Source organism: Electrona antarctica (assembly GCF_951216825.1).
Source record: "Electrona antarctica genome assembly, chromosome: 7".
Lineage (NCBI taxonomy): Eukaryota > Metazoa > Chordata > Actinopteri > Myctophiformes > Myctophidae > Electrona > Electrona antarctica.
The window spans coordinates 35,602,050-35,617,081 of NC_136812.1; the positions used below are offsets into that span (position 1 = coordinate 35,602,050).

Sequence of the window (15,032 nt, forward strand, 5' to 3'; positions counted from 1 at the left end):
AGGACCAATTATATGAAGATTGAAAAGTGGTGAAGTGGTCCTTTAATGGGTTAAAGTGCTCACTGTTCAGTGGATTGCAGGTCGTGAGTGTGACCCAAGTCAATGGTTCCCTATAATGTCATGTTTCATAACTCCCTCAATGGCACCATGGTCCCTGACTATGATCTGTGAGTTGTGGTATGATACTATACGGTGGCCGTAGTTAGTATGTCAAAATAGGCAAACATTCTGCGAAAACATATGAAAGTTTTGTGAAAGTAGTCGATCTTGCAACATGCCGTGACTCGAGCTTTGTAGATCCACTATTTTCGGTGAAAATATTTGGTGTAGAGGGAAAATATACAAATTGTATAGGGTTTAAGTGGATAAACCTGATACTGAATTCTACCAAAAATAACCATTGTGTGGAGCTCGTCGATTACCTATTTTTGGTGACACAGTCATAAGATGGAGTATAATTTATTCATGAATGACTCCTAGACTCATTATCTCTGACCCTTTCTTCCCATTTCTGGGTCTTCCCCAACACTCTGTGCTGAGTGCTAAGTCATGTAATCCGTGTAACAGAAACTAAAAGCTGCAGCTGACCTCTATCCCAGTCAGCAAGCTGAATGGATTCTCCTCTGATTTCTGAATGAAAGCTGCTCTGATAAAGCCATGTTTTCTTTGTGTGTGTGTGTGTGCGTGCGTGCGTGCGTGCGTGCGTGCGTGCGGGTGCGTGCGTGCGTGCGTGCGTGTCTGCACATCAACATGGAAGGAGACGCTCCTCTGAGATATGAGCCACAGAGTGCCCCAGCGAAGGCTCCCTGGTCACTAGCCCTGAACAGCAAGAGAAACTTAGCGTAACACTATGTTACACATGACAAACATCCCTATAAGTGACAAGACCACAAAGTAATTTTACGAGAACAGCGTATCCGACACCCAGGGGTGTGTGGTTCACTTACGTACAGTACAACAAGCCCCTGAATTCCCTTTCTGCTGTCTGCTGACGACAGTGGGGTCGCGCTGTTGTCTAGCATTATTTGCTAGCACGTTCTCCCCATGGCCCACAAGAAAATAGATTTTTTTAATGTTCCTAAACTTTCATAAAACCTCTCCGCTTGATACTTGGTACCATGGTGGCCACGGGAAGAAAATCAATATGCTCTCAAATAGATGAATAGGTGGAGTTTTAGCTTGGGGGGAGTCAGTGTGATATATGCTTCAGCTCTGTCTGAATGGTTTGGTTGATTGTTTGTACATTTGCAAATAAATAACTTTTGATCTTTATCTCTGAATGGCCCTTGCAGGTTTCGATTTGCTGGGGGGAGGGGGGTATATTCCCCCTCTGTTCAATCATTGTTATGGCCGGTGAGGATATGTCTTATCCTTGCTTCTGGTCTGACTATATTAAATTCAGTACATGCATTTTCTTTTGGGAAATGTACCCTACAGCCTGTCTCATATGTTTGATATTTTAAACTTTTATTTATTCAAAAATTGTGAAAATAGCTCTACAAACTCACAACACCTCAATGTGATGCGTATGAGTTTGTAGATCAGCTATTTTCTCTATTTTAAATCGAACCCTGAGCCCTTGCACCTCGCAACCACCTATTGTTATTTTTATTCTCTCTTCTAGGAATACCAGATTGATATAATCTTTGCTCAGACGTGGACAGACAGCCGGCTCAGATACAACAGCACAATCAAAATACTGACTCTGAACAGCAACATGGTGGGACTCATTTGGCTACCAGACACCATCTTCAGAAACTCCAAGACTGCTGATGCCCATTGGATTACCACACCCAATCAGTTGCTCAGAATATGGAATGACGGCAAGATACTTTATACACTAAGGTATGTAACATTATCCTCCTTTTCCCCCTGTACACCAAATGTGTTTTCAGAAAATAGCTCGTCGGCAAGCTCACACATTTCACACCATTATCACTGAATGTTAGCCTATTATGATGTTTCTCAGAGTCGGATAAGGGTCCAAATGGACCCTTATTGATCTGTAACACTGAGTGCACCGTGACCCATGGATGCATACGTGATCACAAACGTAACATGCAGACCTGCATGTTATGGCCTACATATGTATAGTATGTCATGTGCATATTCTGTATGGGACTGACCTCATCTGTTGCTGTTCTGTTCCATTAGTGAGGAACCTGAAATAGGTATCAAACCACACACAAACATAGTGGATTCTGTCAATATACAGTACTATATAAAAGTCCTGGGACTTATTTCTGGCCTATTTTTCCTACTAGGCCAGAAATACTACTACTTTACCATCAGGTTTTAAAATGTGCATAATCTATAAACTAAACTAAATGCTTTTTTTATATAGACAGAATATACTGTTAATATATATTGCAACATGAATTATGTTTACACTGTGGTACTGCCAATTTACTAAAGTCTAAACTCTTCCACCACTGCTATTAATATATCTTAAAATCTGTGCTGAAAAATAATCTACAAGTTATAGCTCCCAACATGTCGCAAAGGAGTGGACCAAGTACAGAGCCGACCCCGGTCAAGTCCACTATGGACTACTAGAGGATTTTAGTGGTCAACCTCATTAGAAAGGTCAGATAACCAACCAATGTAATTAACGGCCTTTCAACAGCATGCTCTCGTGACCCGACATCTCTCTCTCTCTTGGGACAATAATCTGGTTTTGAGGTTATTGTCTCCACCAGGCCGAAGGCATGGGGAGAGAGTATGTTTTGTCTTTAAACCTCTTTTTCTGCCCTCCTTGGGTGCGTTTTCCTTCCATTAGCTGGCCATACAGCATTTGTTTAGGAAGGCGATGGTTAGGCATGCGCATGACATGGCCTGTCCACCGTAGCTGGTGCCGGGTGATGATTGTTGTAATGCTTGGTATGTCGGCTTCCTCCAAGACGCTGATGTTTGTTCGCCTATCTTCCCAAGAGACCCTGAAGCGGGTTTCAGACAGGGCAGCGATGTCAATCTTCCACCTTTACATCTCCCTGGTAACGATCGCAGATCTTCTTTCTGGACGATTGCTGGAGGCACTGTCCATAAGTGTTCTCACGTTCCAGGCTCCAAAGTTCATTGTTTTTGTTTTTGTTTTTTGTTTTCGACCGCTATAAGGTGAACCCACTGGATGCGGTAATCCAGTCAGGTTTATGAGAGGCAGGCTATTTTTAGGGCACCTTTTCTAGCCCCTTCCCCATGCGGGGTGAGCAGAGTGGACCCTGAATAGGGCTGCTCAGACATGGGTGCTGCTGCCGAGATGCTCTCTCTGCCTTGGTCCGAGAGCAAGGCGACTGAATCATTAATAATCAGGTTATTATTATTTTTTTAATTTGTCAATATCAGTGTCAGAGTCAGTATCTATGGAGTTTCCCCGGGCCGGACGTAGCGAGGGGAAGGAACACGTTATTCCGACCAGTTTAGAGACCAGGATTACTGCATGTTTTTGTGAGGGTACCTACCCTAGGGGACACGGGGAGAACATGCAAACTCCACACAGAAAGGCCCTTTCGCCAACCCCGCCGCCTCAGGTATGGCCACAGCGTCCACAGCATCCCCAGCGGGAATCGAACTCATGACCTTCTAGCTGTGAGGCAACAGCACTACCGACTGTGCCACCGTGCCCCCTTGTGTTGGTTATTATTGAGTGACCGTGGCCAACAGTATGTTTGCACAACAGAGAAACAGCTGCGATTGGTGTCAAAGTTATGTGCAGGCCATGTCACTGAATTTGAGTGACCGTGGCCACTGAAAAGATGATACAAACTGCGTTACTCCAATGTGCCGTAAGCATAAGGCATCTAGTGTGGCAGAAACTACATGACGAAGTTGCGATTGCGCAGTAGGGCAGGCAGCGGGCAAAAATGAGACACAATTAATTTTCATACTAATTGTACATTTAAATACCTTGAAGATGTTGAAAGCAGCTTCCTTGCCATGAGGACTGAACAATATTCGGACCTGGTTGTTTTTGATGATCACAGCTCTGCCTGAAAAACATAAGAAAAATAAGAAATCTGTAAGGTGTCTTTCCACGTGTTGCCTCGAACAGTCAGTCGAGTATGTGGACATTATGCAAGAGGCAAATTACAAACAAAACCTATAGTGAGATTAACTTCAGAGAATCACATTGATGTACAATATTCATGTAATTCATTATCTGTTGGTGGCGTGAGAGAAAGACAATGAAATGTCACTTTGCATTATTGTGCTTTGATTTCGGCCACAGTAAACAGAGATGACATTTTTGTGGTATCTGTTCTCTACTGGCTACAGAGTGACTGCTGCGATGAGGTTGAAAGGTCTCACTGCATTTTCAAGATTGTTCCGCCAATGTGTGATTATTAATATCTGTATCATTGCTTTGCCATCACTTATTTGACCACTCTGTTTATGGCTAATGTTGCTTTACAGCTGTTATGGCCACAGGGGAAAACCATTTAACTTAAAACTGAAATGTGTATGTTTTATCTCCAGTACGGGAGACCAAACCGCTCATCCAAGAGAAAATCCCTGCTTGGCCAAGGGAGGTATTGCGCTTATGAGCTTCAGGCAAGGTCTACATACCTTCTTAAATGAAAGAATATGGATACCACCTCCAACCACTACAGATGTGTTGGTTGTATTAACAACCAACACATGATTTAAAAAATATATATATATCTCCGCCAGGCTGGAGTAAAGTTTTTACCATTGTCCTTCCGTGTGTATGCCTGTGAGCTGAATCGCGGGCACTGATGGACTGATCTGCGTGGAACTTTACATTTGCACTTCCAATAGGCAAAGGTAGAACATGCCCCAAATTTGTCATATGGGCCTCATGGTTAGGCTGACCATATACACCCTCTTTTCTTTTGGAGTTCTGTCTGGCCTGCCGGGTGGGTTTTATAAACAAAACAAAAAACAAAACAAAAACAGAAGAGGCTATTGGAGAACAAGGGCCTTGTGACAATAAATCAAACAGAGTTTTGATATTTCATAGAGTTTGCCTGTAATTTTGATTGATTGGTTGATTGATTGGATATTTAAAATGTTTGCAAATAGTACAGTCAGTGGTACAATTATACAATGGTGCTAAAAGGATAACACAAAAAGCCCTGAGGAGTTATTTCATAGAGAAGCAATGCCTTCATCGCTGTGTATCATGAGAACATCCAATCATACCAAAATTGTAATTGCATATTGAGGGGCCTCTACAGAGTGCACCTCCAACACTGCTTTCACTTCTGCCCATAGGGGAAATCAAATGGTTCCCGTCAATTGTACAAACTGTAGTTTCCCCCGGCCGCACCTTCCTTGTGTCAGGACTGCTGCACTTCACAACGTAGATCTCCGCCAGGCGTGGCTGCCTAGACAAGCCTGGCGGAGATCTACGTTCCTGACCAAGGACACTTTTGGATTGTAGCTTTATATACACTTAGCAGCAGCAAAGTGTTAAGGAGGGAGACATGTCACATGCTCAATTTGTAGCATGTTATCCAAGACCTCCTGCAGGCCAGTTAGATGTTACCATGGAAGCCACCCTGCATGGTGGTGTTAGAATGAATGCAATTAGGACTGAGCCGTCTCATAAGGGTTAAATATAGACCGGACAGAACCCACGGCATAACTCACCAAAATGTTTCCCCTCTGAATAATACAGTATGTTGTCATTTATTTACTTTGGCAAAAAGTAAATAAAAAAATAGTCATCAAGAATCATAAGCAAGCTAAGAACCTATCATTCGTCTAACAGTAGAATATCTTAGCTCTGGTCCATAGCTCTAATACGTTGCATTTAGAGCTATGTTACTGTCAACTTCCGGGGGTCGCATGAATGCAGACCAGCCTCTCGTCTTTAGCGTAAATAAAAAGAAAATTTTTGCTACTCACCAAAACAAAGGCGGGTTGTGAAATTAGAAAGCCTACTTTCCTTAGTGGAAGCACTCTGAGCCCCCCACCACACGTATAAAGGGGTACTTTTTGGCCAGAAAGGGATTTTTTTTTCACCGGAGGAAAAATATTCTCTATGAGGGTATTCTCTGGGCGCATTGGAGTAACTAAAAGTTATTTTTTCCGGTGAAAACAAAATCCCTTTTTTTTGCCAAAAAGTACTGTTTAGATGTGTGGTGGGGGGCTCAGAGTGCTTCCACTAAGGAAAGTAAGCTTTCTAATGACACAACCCGCCTTTGTTTTGGTGAGTATAGCAAAAACGTTATTTTTATTTACGCTAAAGACGAGAGGCTGGTCTGCATTCATGCGACCCCTGGAAGTTGACAGTAACATAGCTCTAAATGCAACGCATTAGAGCTATGGACCAGAGCTAAGAATATCTGTACAATGAAACTATGAGTACACTAGAGTGCTATGGCTACATAATATGCTATCTAAATTACATACTTTTAGCCTTTGCCTACGCCTGCAAGGTCATCAAAGCTAGGGCAAGTGCTACGGCAAGTATATACTGTGTGTATATATATAGGCCTACACTATAAAATCTCTTTGGCGGAAACAAGCTCACAATGTAACATGTGCTGAGCTTGTAGATCAGCTATTTGTGCTGAATGTTTGCCGCCACAATAGGGTTCATGTGTTTAATGAACGTGCTTTTCATTCTGCATGAGACCAGGTAGAAAATAAATCCCTCACCCTGCAAAAAGGTTTATCCAAAGCCACTTTGCATTTATTGGCATTTAACTCACCCTCAATATGATGGAATAAATATAAAACTTTACAGGCATTGCAGATGGTGCAGTCCTCTCATAATCGAATATAGAACTATTACAACCTTGCTTCTAGGTTGGAGTTTCCCTAATGTCGAAGACATCCAAATCAAACTCATTTTCACTTGAAGGTCTTGCTCATGGCAGCTGATTTTAATGGGATCATGGCAACTTTACATAATTTATGGTTTGAAGGACATTATTCAATTTGATTAGATTTTTGAGTCCAGAAATAAATTAAAACATTACAGAATACATTATATTACATTACAAAATAGTACATTGCATTTCAAAAATACATTTCAGATACCTAATCCTCAACTCATACAACCGCACACACTCACGCACACACAGGCACAGAATATGCCTGCCCACAGACAGATACAGTTCATTCACCTATCTATAGTGGACTATGCATGGCAGGGTCGTCCTCTTCCCTGAGCCAGCTGAAAACCTGACCGCATACCAACACAGAAACTAGAACTAAAAAAACAAAGCTAAACAGAAATCACAACATAATAGTGAATCAATAAAAGCAATCCCAGCTATAATGATGAGTTCCATAATTTAACTGCCCTAAAAATAAAAGATCGGCTTCCCATACTAGTTTTTATTTTTGGTAGAACATGTCTTGATCTTGTGTTGACCTGATGTTTCTCGCAAACTAATGTTAATTTATTCTTTATGTTTACTGGTTTATTATATGTTTTTATTTTAGAAATCAATGCAAGAGACTGTTTTCTTATGCATTCAAGTGCTGTGGGCCATCCCATTCTGTTATGCAGTTCACCCGTGTCTGTTTCATACCCACATCTTAAGACCATTCTAGCTGCTTTGTTTAGTGTGATCTGCAGTCTTATCGGTCTGAGCTGCGTTGCCCCATACTGCACAGCAATAGTTTACGTGACTATAAATCAGACTACGGGATATTAGCCTCAACGTCTCTTCAGATAGAAGCCCTGCAATTCGCCCAACCATTCCTGCCATTTGCATTACCTTTTTAGAGATATCTGTGGTATGAGCTGTCCATGATAAATTATTTTGTATTTTAATTCCTAGTAGTTTGACTTCTGTGACCTCATTTATCTGTACCCCTCCATAAGATAAGTTCCATGGCCCTAACATATTTATTTTTCTGTTGGTGCATATGACCATATTCTTAGTTTTATCAGTGTTCAGTACTAATTTGTTATTCTCAACCCATTTAACAACGTGTTTAAAATAATTTGCCAGGTGCTCGTGCAACTGAGTTTGTGATTCAGCTACTGCAGTGATGGTTGTGTCATCAGCGAACATGTGTGCATTTGAGTTGGTTAGTACTAATGGAAGATCATTTGTGTATATAATATATAATACAGGACCAAGACAACTGTTCTCAAGACAACTGTTGCTGACCAAGGTCAGCAACAGTTGACTCCGTCTGTCATGACTGTTGTTGTAAAGCAAAGCTGTTCCTCTACTTTAAGTATACGGTACCGTCTATCTCTTTGACTGTTCTAAAACCTATATAATAAGGCTAAAGGTAGACTAAAGGTAACATTATTGCATTCTCTCTGGGACTCTCAGCTTTAAATTGAACTACCCTTGGACTCATTCTCCAGCAAAATCAGCATATTTTTTATTCATTGGTTTTACTTTAGTGGAAATCAAATGGTTCCCGTCAATTGTACAAACTGTAGTTTCCCCCGCACCTTCCTTGTGTCAGGACTGCTGCACTTCACCACGTAGATCTCCGCCAGGCGTGGCTGCCTAGACAAGCCTGGCGGAGATCTACGTTCCTGACCAAGGACACTTTTGTAGTATTCATTAATAAATAGGTTCCGGATTGTAGCTTTATATAAGGTCAATTGCTTAGCAGCTCAGCAAGGGAGACATGTCACATGCTCAATTTGTAGCATGTTATCCAAGACCTCCTGCAGGCCAGTTAGATGTTACCATGGAAGCCACCTGGTGGTGTTAGAATGAATGCAATTAGGACTGAGCCGTCTCATAAGGGTTAAATATCTCTCTCAGCTTTAAATTGAACTACCCTTAATTGGACTCATTCTCCAGCTAAATCAGCATATTTTTTTATTCATTGGTTTTACTTTTGGAATGTAAAGTGTTTTATAACATTTTCTTCAATATCTGCTACACAAGTAAAGATTGGGTATACCTATGTACTGCACATTCTGTAGTGTATTTAATTAATTATTGGCCATTGAGTGAATTCAAAAAGCAAGTGTGCATGATAACAGAATCAACAGGTAACCCCATTGGATAACTTTATCCTTCACAACACTCTTGCCTCGACACATTCACATTACATTAATTTGTTTACATACAGCCCCACACCCAGGGTTTGAACTGCTGGGGGAGGGTGGGATGACTCCATGCCTCCCTGCTTCTGGTCAGACGGAATTATTAAATACATGCATTTCCTTTTGTGAATAGTGTCTGATATTTATGTTTGATAATATCACAACTTAATTCAATGTAAAAAAATATATGTTAATTTGTTAAACACATTAACCCATGGCAACTTTTGGGTAATTTTCTTTCATAATTGAAATGCAATGCATTGTAAGATTGTAGATCTACTATTTTCAGTATTGGCCACCCTCACCCTCTGTTTTGTTGTACAAATCAAACCATGCATACAGCAGCAGCATACTGTATCAAAGCCTAGGTAAAGATAATTGTACACACTCATTTGCACATGTGGTACCTGTGTAGGTAATTAGGTATACAGTATACAGTACAGTACATTCATGGCACTATCATGTTTTGGATGAAAGTAGCTGTTAGGCATATGAACATCGATGCTTGTCATCTCATCCTTGTGGTAACAGGGAATGACTTAAATAAACAGTCAGGATATGGCAGCATAGACGCAGCGCACATGTGTTTTACAACAAGCTGTCACAAACACAAATTCTATGATGTTCTCTTGTTTCAGGCAGTTTATTGTGTTAATTAGATGTGACGGTAGGAGTGTAGGGCGACGGCAAGGTGTGTGTAGTGATGTGGAACCAACACAGTTCAGGTCTACAAACACAATTAAATGGGCCAGGGGAAAATAAGTGGTTGTTGATATTGTTGTTGTCACTGTGCAATTGTGGCTCCCTCTATCTCTCTCTCTTCTAAAGTCTTTATTCCCATGAAAGAGTTTTTCTTTGCCCCTATTGCCAAGTACTTGCTCATGTTTTATTATTATTGGTAGCGCTGTCAACTCAGTCGCCTGCTCTAGTGTGATATTGTGATTTTATACTATAAATAAATATATATATAAATAAAATGTATTGATTGATTCATTGATAAATCTCACATGTGAGCTATTTACACGCAGATCAGATTTGGTTTGTTTATGAATGTTTCTCACAATCAGTTCATACATTTATATGTGATTTATAACAATGGTGATTCTCTTTCATTTGCAGGCTGACCATAAATGCAGAATGTCAACTCCAGCTTCATAACTTTCCTATGGATGAGCATTCCTGCCCACTCATATTCTCCAGCTGTAAGTATGATATGACCATTAGGGTTCCCGGTCACTTCCCCCCTAGCCTCGGAAATCCAAACGTTACATACATGTATACATAGGCATTACCTTTAGTCCACCCGACACTGAAACATGTCATCGTTACGTCGCCATCGATAACCAATTATACCCTGGCATTGGTACATATCTTCATCACGTCATATGCTCATATGCTACTAAGGGACATACGCATCGTAGCACCTGACGAAAAACATTACTTGCACGCTCTGCTTGCGCAAGTAATAACCAGTAAGCGGGCCTGAGGTCGCATGCACGCACCCGCCTGGGTGGCGGCAGACGGCAGACTGCTGGGCGAGCGCTGGCGCTTTGGCATGGGGGTCAGACCGAACATATGGAATGAATTCTGTACTGGCCATATATGGAGTGTGTCTTGAAAAGTACAGGGTTTGATGAGGTCAGATCAACATATGTAATGTCAGAACAGGAAGGACCAGTGGGGAGGGATCAATGTCAGAATAGGTATGCAGATCTTCAGTCCATGTATGGTTATCCAGGGTTAGATGAGGTCAGTGTTGTGATCTTCATATATGGAGATGGACCAAAACTCCAAAAGTATTCATTTTTATTTTCAATAGTTCCTCAAAATATCTGTAGAACTGCGCTGAATAATAAACTTTTTTATTTTGGATAAAAAAAAAAAACATTTCCCTTTTGTAGAACAAGGGAAGATGTCTTTAGCAAGAACTCAACCATTGTCCTTATTGGTCGCGTTACTAAACGTTCCTGTTCTCCCTTTGAGCTTCTTAGTAGTGGGTACTGTATTTATGAGCATTGTATGTCTGTCCTGTTTTTTGGTGTGTATTTTTTTGTTACTGGCAGAGCTGTGTCACTTATTTTGCCTCTTGTCTTGGCCAGTTCACACTTGTAAAAGAGACTTCAGTCTCAATGTGAAAAAAAAAATTGTACAACTGAAAAGCTGGCAATGATCAAAGTATGCCACAATTTAGACATGGCCTATGCAATTTAACTGAGGTCAATTGCTTTATGTCGATCACAAAGCCTGTTGGTGAGCAAAAATAGAATGAGAAAACTAATACACTATACTGACAGCCTGAGTGTAATACAAATTAATTTACAATTGAAGGAGAAAATACTGTAGGCTTGATTGTTTATAATAGTAGACTGGGTTGGGATAGAGTTGCTTTGCAGGCTGCTGATCAGAATCAACTTTATTGTCACATCAGTTTCACAAGTAAGAAAGTGGGTACAAGAAAGGGAAGAAGATAGGGGGGTAAGGAGATCAAGGCAAGAAAGAAGAAAGTTTGAAGGAAGGAAGTAAAGGGATCCGGTCTAGAATGGATATGGAAACGATACACACTTGTCTGTACGTGTGAATTATCGGATGCGGAAGGGCGGGCCGTAAACCATCCGGAACAAACTGGGTATAGTGTGAGATCTTTGGGGACAAAAGATGTAATTATTGGAGGCGAGAAAGAAAAGTGAATAAGTAACAATGATAAGTAACAAGTTACTTTTGGCAAGAGTAAAATATAAAGTAATAATATTACTTCTAGTAATAGGTCATTTATTACCATTTTTGAGTAACTACTTAAACACTGATGAGAACAGCATCACTAAAAAAAAAATAATAAAAATAAAAAATAAACTCACATTGATAAATCTGTGTTTTTTGGAACAAGCTACTATGAACGGCATTGAGGAGCTAGAGACTGTGCAGGAGTCAGGCAACAGAAGGGACACAGAATTGTCTGACTTTGTGAGCTGACAATGACTATGGTTAAACCAAACCGTCAACCATTCAAATTTGAGAAGCCTGGAAGGCACAAAATAGAACACAGAGGTCTGCTGGAGCCTGGAATGAAATACTGTATGGGCTAGGATGACAGGGAGGAAAATGAACATTTGTTACCAACAGCACTTTGCTTTTCACATCGCCGACTATGTCGGAGGTCGGCGGCGGGATCTCACCCCTCCTGCCAGCTATTATCAGACACTTTATACTGTTACACAATGGGCCAGGGGAAAATAAGTGGTAGGAAAAAAAGAAGATCCTGTCTCTCCGCTAATCTCCTGTTTTGAGGAACAACAGTAAGAATGTGTGAAAATGAGGATAATTTGCAAATGCCACCAAACATCTCTCAAATAACCAGCGGCACTAACAACTAAACAGGAGATATTTCTGTTGCGTGTTTGTGCCGTCCTTTTGAGAAGAGGCTATGAATTTGGATAATAATGTGCTATTGTTAGCACTGTCATTGACATTTGCCAGTTCTATTTGCGATGATGCCAGGAAAAGTGACAGCTGATTCAACATGCTCAAATGTTGCCACAGCTCTCTGTACTGGAGCCTGATGGGGCTAAAGATACAGGACAACATGCTGTTGTCAGTACATGTGCAAGTGAACAACATTCAGAGCAAGACTTGACAAATAAGCAAGGTACTGTACTAAATTAGCCAAAGGGTGGCGCTATAGCACTCGATTGAAAATAAACTGAACAGGCATAGGTCATGAACTGCTTGACCGTCAGCAATAAAACTTTGTTACACATTTGTGTCTCCTCAAGCCGAACAAATTTTGTGTTCTGACTTTTGACCTCTGACCATACTGAATTGTATGACAAACTCTTAAAAGCTATCTACTCCCAGGATCTTTGATCAAACTTCAAATTTCTACACACACTTTGGACCAATATTGAATGAAAATGTTGGGCTTTTGTTTTTAAGTTTAAAAATGAATGTTTTATGAGACAATGAAAATTGCAGTTTTATGAAACTTTACAGTATGGTAGATGGTCATGTCAATTGCCAAATAGCACTGAAACCAGTCTTACTCCATTTGGCCAAAGGGGGGCACTATAGCAATGGTTTGAAAATGGAAACTTTGAACAGGCCTAACTCATGCCTCGTTTGGCCAAAAGCCATGGACCTCGTTTACACATGTGCCTTGACTCATGCGGAACACATCTGTGACTTTTACCAGTAAGCTCCGCCCTCAGAATTTCCGCCATTTTGAGAGTCTTGAAAAACATCTGTCTGTCTGTCTGTCTGTGCCTGCGGAACGAACAGCTCTTTAAAGTTTTGGTACTGCTGGGTGACCTCAAGTGGCACTGTTTAACAGCCTAAATGGGCCAGCCACACTGAGCACTAACTGTAGCCAGCCAGCGGTGTTGTTGAGCAGCCTTTTTACAAAGCTGCTTGACAAAGCAAGCTGGGCTATTTTCTCTCGGGAGCGCCTCGTATCTAGGCAACCAGACACTTTTAATGCCAGCAACAACCCATCGTCTAAACGATCGCGCGTACCAAGGGATAACAGGCAGGCGCACGCGCACGCGACTGCCATATACCGACTCAGAGCCTTGAGCTCCGCCGCAACAAAAACATTGAAATACTGCAGGAGAATTAAACAAAAGATAACGTAAGTGTTCTTGACTTATTATTGTGGGTTTGGTTTCACCGCCGTGTTGCCTCAATTCTTTAGGGTAACTACTTTGAGCATAACAGTGCAGCGCATGCACACCCGCTGATTGGGTAACTGAGTCCGAGTCACTGACCCCCACGCAGACTACCGCGGACCCCCGCGATTTTGACACATGAGACATGTTCTTTATACCTGCCAAGCCAATGTCAACACTACAACCGACAGCTGTGCGTGAGGTGCGATATAGTATAATGGTTTGGAGAATGGGCTACCTGAGAGTGTACAAATACAACCAAATGGACCCATAAATGGTAAATGGTGCATTTATATAGCACCTTTAAAGGGATAGTTCAGATTTTTTGAACTTAAGTTGTATGAAATACTTGCCATTAATATAGTGGTTGCAACTGTATTAATTGATTGCCCGAGTCCTGTGGTGGGAGTTCTGCTCTGGTTTTGGTGAAATATCAAGTAGTTCCGGTCATTTTGTGGGGGGCACTGGGGGCCACGCAGTAAAAGTAAATGAATCCACAAAACTAACGTAATTTGTATTGTTGACCCATTTCTAAAATATTAGCGCGACTTTCGTTAAACTTTGACCCCTCTATCACATGGAACTATTTTTTTGGGCGTAGTGATATGGACACAAAAAACATAGTTCTGTGTGATAGAGGGGTAAAAAAAAAGAACGGAAGTTGCACTAATATTTCAGAAATAGGTCAACAATACAAATTACGTTAGTTTTGTGGATTCATTTACTTTTACTGCGTGGCCCCCAGTGCCCCCCACAAAATGACCGGAACTACTTGATATTTCACCAAAACCAGAGCAGAACTCCCACCACAGGACTCGGGCAATCAATTAATACAGTTGCAACCACTATATTAATGGCAAGCATTTCATACAACTTAAGTTCAAAAAATCTGAACTATCCCTTTAAGGCACTTTACATTCACCCATACACACACACATTCATACACCGATTGTGGCGGAAGCCATGCAAGGTACCAACCAGCACATCAGGAGCAATTTGGGGTTCAGTGTCTTGCCCAAGGACACTTTGACATGTAGACCGCTGACCCATGGATCATTGGACGACCTGCTCTAGTCACCCCATAACAGTCCATTTGTACAGTCAGAGTTAATTGTTATAAACGGGTCCTTTGGTTCCATTTTGTAGTAGGCTACACACAGTTACAGAGTCACCTGGACAGATCCTGTTGTTTCCACACTGTCACACCCCTGTCTCAGGCGGGGTAATATGAACACCAGGAATGGCGAGGCAACGCAGTAGGGCAGAGTTTTAACAGTAGTTTATTTTTCCAAGTGCAGAAATAAGTGACACAAATACAGAGGAGACCGAAACATCTGTAATAGAAAATAAAAGGTATATTCAAAACGTATTTCATC

General features: G+C 41.2%; 1 protein-coding gene across 1 annotated transcript in view; it reads left to right on the forward strand.

The window, feature by feature from the left end:
• gabrg3 (gamma-aminobutyric acid type A receptor subunit gamma3) overlaps positions 1-15,032 on the forward strand; it is a gene marked incomplete at both ends in the record, with an annotated part of 107,699 nt that overhangs the window by 75,246 nt on the left and 17,421 nt on the right. Inside the window, 2 exons of the mRNA XM_079505780.1 lie at positions 1,625-1,845; positions 10,118-10,200. Coding sequence (XP_079361906.1) covers positions 1,625-1,845; positions 10,118-10,200 — 304 coding nt within the window. The remainder of the gene's footprint in view (positions 1-1,624; positions 1,846-10,117; positions 10,201-15,032) is intronic.